Genomic DNA, 4590 nt, shown 5'->3' with positions numbered 1-4590 from the left:
GAAACAGTTGAGATCCCCACCCCAAAACTATATATACAAATGCTGGGCAAAAAGAGACAAATGCAGTCACGATATTAGAATTGATCCTGGGGTCTGGCCACAACCCTAGGGACCTAGTTTCTGAGTCAAAGCTTGGAAACAGTTGAGATCCCCACCCCATAACCATACATAAAATAGCTGAGCATGAATAATCTAATACAAGTACAGATATGCTACAAGGATTGGCCTTGGGGTCTGGCATATTCCCTTGATCTCATTCGGAGAATATTTTGTCATGATTGCTTTGGTATCCAGGTGAGCGATACAGGCCCTCTAGGCCTCTTGTTCAATGCGTCCCGTCCGAAATATGCTTAACTCATTAACACTGTTATGTTCATGTCCAAGGTAAACACGTATCCGGATTATTATCCTGTAATTAGTGTCGGACCGCATGGTTCCGATTTATGCCTTGCGCATGCTCTGTATTTGTATGTTGTGAACCGCCATTAAATAACCTAGCAGTCGTGTGTTGTTGTAAGTTGTATTTTACGATAAAGGACCTTCACAAACACAACATTGGCGACGAGGATTGACGTAAACTTACATCGAAACAACACCTGTAACAGAAAAACTGTAAGGTATGGCTGTAAGACACGGAAGCATCGAAGAATTTGATGTAAACTCGCAAAATTTGGACGAGTACATTGAACGTTTGGAACACTATTTTGTGGCTAATGCGGTGGATGATAACGATGTAAAACGTTCAATATTACTGACCGTATGTGGCAGTAAAACGTATGGGTTAATTCGTAACGTTGTGAGTCCGGCAAAACCCGGAGAAAAAACGTACGATGAGCTGAAAAATAACATTCGAAATCATCTGCAACCTAAACCCCTGGTGATAGCGGAACGGTTCAAGTTTCATCAACGCAAACAAAAGGAAGGAGAAACGGTGACTCAATTTCTAGCCGAACACCGTAAACTCAGTGAGCATTGTAATTTTGAAGCGTTTTTGAACGATGCCTTGCAGGATAGATTTGTGTGTGGGTTGGCTTCCACGGCAACCCAAAGGATATTGCTATCGGAAGCTGAATTGACATTGAAAAAAGCAGTGGACATTGCCGTTAGTATGGAGATGGCAGACTGTGAATCGCGCAAACTAAAAGAAACCTCTGCAATGTTCGAGGGGAGTAAGAACGCGGAACAGACACACAAAGTGTTCACACAATGCTTTCGTTGTGGAAAGAACAATCATAGTGGCGACAGTTGTTATTATAAGAACAGCAAGTGCCACAAATGTCACGAAACTGGTCATCTTAGCAAAATGTGTCCGGCAAACAAATCACGTCAACATGTAAACAAACCGCGACCACATCGAAGTACTGAAAGTACTCAAAGTACTGTCCGAGGAAAAGGACATAAGTTTAAGAAAAAAAATCCGAAAATCAACTTCGTGGAGGATTCCGACGTGGATAGTTCTGGTGCCTATGAAACTGATTGTAAGTACTCTTGGCCTCTGTTTTCGATAAAATCTGACGGTCAGAAGGAAATAAACATTGATTTGTTAATTGAACGCAAACCATAGAAAATGGAGTTGGACACCGGGGCTTCGGTTTCTTTGATATCGGAAAAGGAGTATCGTCAGAAGTATCATGGTTCTGTGAAACTGAACGACACGTCAACAGTTCTGAGGACATACACAGGTCAACTTTTACCAGTTGTCGGGGAGATGTCTGTGATGGTACAGTATGGAGACCAACAGGTGTCATTGCCGTTACTCGTGGTCAAGGCTGATGGACCAGCATTGCTTGGTAGAAACTGGTTGAGTAAGTTAAAACTTAACTGGCAATCTATCAACTACACCATCAATGGACATTCACTGGAGAAACTCTTTCAGAAGTACAAAGTGTACAATGAAGAGTTGGGTACTGTGAAGGGAGTAACTGCTAGCCTCCGATTAAAGGAGGATGTTATCCCGAAGTTCTTCAAACCAAGGTCCGTGCCTTTCGCTCTCAAAGACAAGATCGTTGAAGAACTTGACCGACTGGAAAAGGCTGCAATTCTCGTTTGGGGCACCCCCATTGTACCAGTGTTAAAACCTGATGGTCCTGTGAGGATATGTGGAGACTATAAAGTCACTATTAATCCCTACTTGGATGTTCCAGAATACCCGTTACCGACCAGCGAGAAGTTATTCGCAAAGTTGAATGGTGGTGATCAGTTCTCAAAGCTGGATCTGACCAACGCGTATCAACAAGTGTTGTTGGATGAGGAATCACGGAAGTTAGTTACCATCAACACGCACCGCGGCTTGTATTGGTACACGCGTCTTCCGTTTGGAGTAGCGGCTGCTCCCGCCATATTTCAACGCACTATGGACCAGGTCCTGCAAGGAATTGAAGGTGTCGGATGCATATTAGATGATATTTTAATCACGGGAAAATCTGACGCCGAACACCGTCACAATCTCGACACAACGCTTCAGCGACTAGAAGATTTCGGTATCCGACTAAAGAAAACCAAGAGTTTCTTCATGCGCGACGAAGTAGAATATTTCGCGTTTAAGGTCAACAAGGACGGTATCCATCCTTCACCGAGCAAGGTGGAAGCCATTTTGAAATTGGTTGATCTCCAAACCAAGCGTGAGCTTCAATCGTGGCTCGGTATTGTCAAATATTACCGCAAGTTCATTCCGAACATGGCTACAGTCGCAGAGCCTCTGACTCATTTGTTAGCAAACGATGTTGAATGGCAGTGGACCCCGGCGTGTGCTAGTGCTTGTGACACTATCAAAAAACTCTTAGTATCGTCTGAGGTCATGGTCCACTATGATCCACAGAAACCGTTAATGCTGGCTGTAGACGCCTTAGCCTACGAGCTCGGAGCGGTAATTTCACACACCATCGAGCCGAGCGACAAACCGATCGCGTACGCGTCCCGTACCTTGACGTCGGCCGAAAAGAATTATTCTCAGATAGAGAAAGAAGCGTTGGCTATTATTTTTGGAATTAAAAAGTTTCACCAGTTTCTCTATGGACGGCGTTTTACGCTATTAACAGATCACAAGCCTCTGACAACGATCTTGGGGCCAAAGAAAGGCTTTCCGGTTTTGGCAGCATCACGGTTACAGCGATGGGCAATCCAGCTGTCCGCGTACCAGTTTGACATTAAGTTTCGAACGACCTACAAAAACGGAAATGCTGACGCGTTATCGCGCTTTCCATTGAAAGAGGATGTAAGTTGCAACTGTGACGACTATGTTTTCTATGAGGAAGCTGAGTTAGCTAACAAAATGCAGGTTAACAACTTACCCGTTACCGCTTCGCGTATCGCAGCGGCGAACAAAGCCGATCCAATTATGTCTCGTGTGATAGAATTTACCAGAAGTGGATGGCCAAATGTCAATTCCAAGGATGATCTACAACCGTATCATCGGATAAGAGGGAGTTGACCATCGAGGAAGGATGTTTACTCCGAGGTATACGTGTGATCATACCCGAACGATATCAGACGGATATCTTAGACGAGTTGCACAGCAACCACCCAGGAATCGTGAGAATGAAATATCTGTCTCGGTTACACGCGTGGTGGCCAAACATGGATGTTGACATTGAGCGTCAAGTGTCAGCCTGTGAAGCATGTCGGAAAGTACTACCTAATGCGCCCAAGTCTCCTGCAAACCCTTGGAGATGGCCTTCAGCGCCATGGAGTCGTATCCATATCGACTTCGCCGGTCCATTTATGGATGAAATGTACATGATCGTAGTAGACGCGCATTCGAAGTGGCTTGACGTAATACGTATGTCTTTGACAACTTCGACAAGTACCATCAATGCCTTGAGGTATTTGTTCGCGTCTTATGGTTTACCAAAAGAACTGGTTTCCGATAATGGTCCTCAGTTCCCCGCGGCCGAGTTTACCACATTTCTAAAGGAAAACGGCGTGCGTCATATTCTTTCTGCACCATATCACCCAAGTTCAAATGGGGAGGCAGAGAGGGCAGTGCGGACTTTTAAGCAAGCTATGAAATCAATGGCTCAGGAAGGTGGTACACTGAACAAGAAACTTGCTTCGTTTCTCTTGTCCTATCGTACCACACCCCATAGTCTTACCAAGACTACCCCCAGTGAACTATTCCTAGGCAGAAAGTTAAGAACCAGACTTGATGTCATGCGTCCACATCTGTCGGGGAATATACAACAAAAGACTACCCCTACAGTGTCAAAGGCTCGTTATTTTGAAGTCGGTGACATTGTGATTACCCGAGACTATCACGGAAACCCGAGGAAACCTACATGGAGCAAAGGCATTGTGCTTCGCAAACTAGGACCCCTTGCATACACCATCCAGATGGACAACCTAACATGGAAGAGACATGTTGATTAGATGCGTGATTGTGATGTAAACTGTAACATGGCAACTCCAGAACAAATAGTTTCTGACATGCATCATTATCAAGACTGTCTCCCAGTATTTCCACCGATTCCGTTCGTGGGAACTGAGAGGGTGTCATCACCATCTAGTCCAAAGACTAAACCCAGTGAGGTCGCTAGTACACCACAGACTTCGAGTGTGCCAATTACGCGCGCAGACGCTGTGACCATCGCTACT

The 4590-nt window shown here is 44.9% G+C and overlaps 2 protein-coding genes across 2 annotated transcripts; both read left to right on the top strand.

Annotated features, from left to right (window-relative positions):
• The first annotated feature begins 619 nt into the window (after window positions 1-619).
• LOC110447094 lies at window positions 620-1564 on the top strand. The gene has a single exon (XM_021492545.1). It carries the CDS (start codon window positions 620-622, stop codon window positions 1562-1564), a length of 945 nt encoding a protein of 314 aa, XP_021348220.1.
• Window positions 1565-3576: 2012 nt separating this feature from the next.
• Window positions 3577-4365, top strand: LOC110447088 (uncharacterized protein K02A2.6-like). Its single transcript, XM_021492536.1, has one exon. The coding sequence runs from the start codon at window positions 3577-3579 to the stop codon at window positions 4363-4365; it is 789 nt and encodes a 262-aa protein (XP_021348211.1).
• The last annotated feature ends 225 nt before the right edge of the window (window positions 4366-4590 follow it).

The sequence above is a fragment of the Mizuhopecten yessoensis genome, unplaced genomic scaffold (genome assembly GCF_002113885.1).
Source record: "Mizuhopecten yessoensis strain PY_sf001 unplaced genomic scaffold, ASM211388v2 scaffold3217, whole genome shotgun sequence".
Taxonomy (NCBI): Eukaryota; Metazoa; Mollusca; class Bivalvia; order Pectinida; family Pectinidae; genus Mizuhopecten; species Mizuhopecten yessoensis.
Note: the sequence above shows the minus strand (reverse complement) of the source record. Positions and strands in the feature narration are given on the sequence as shown.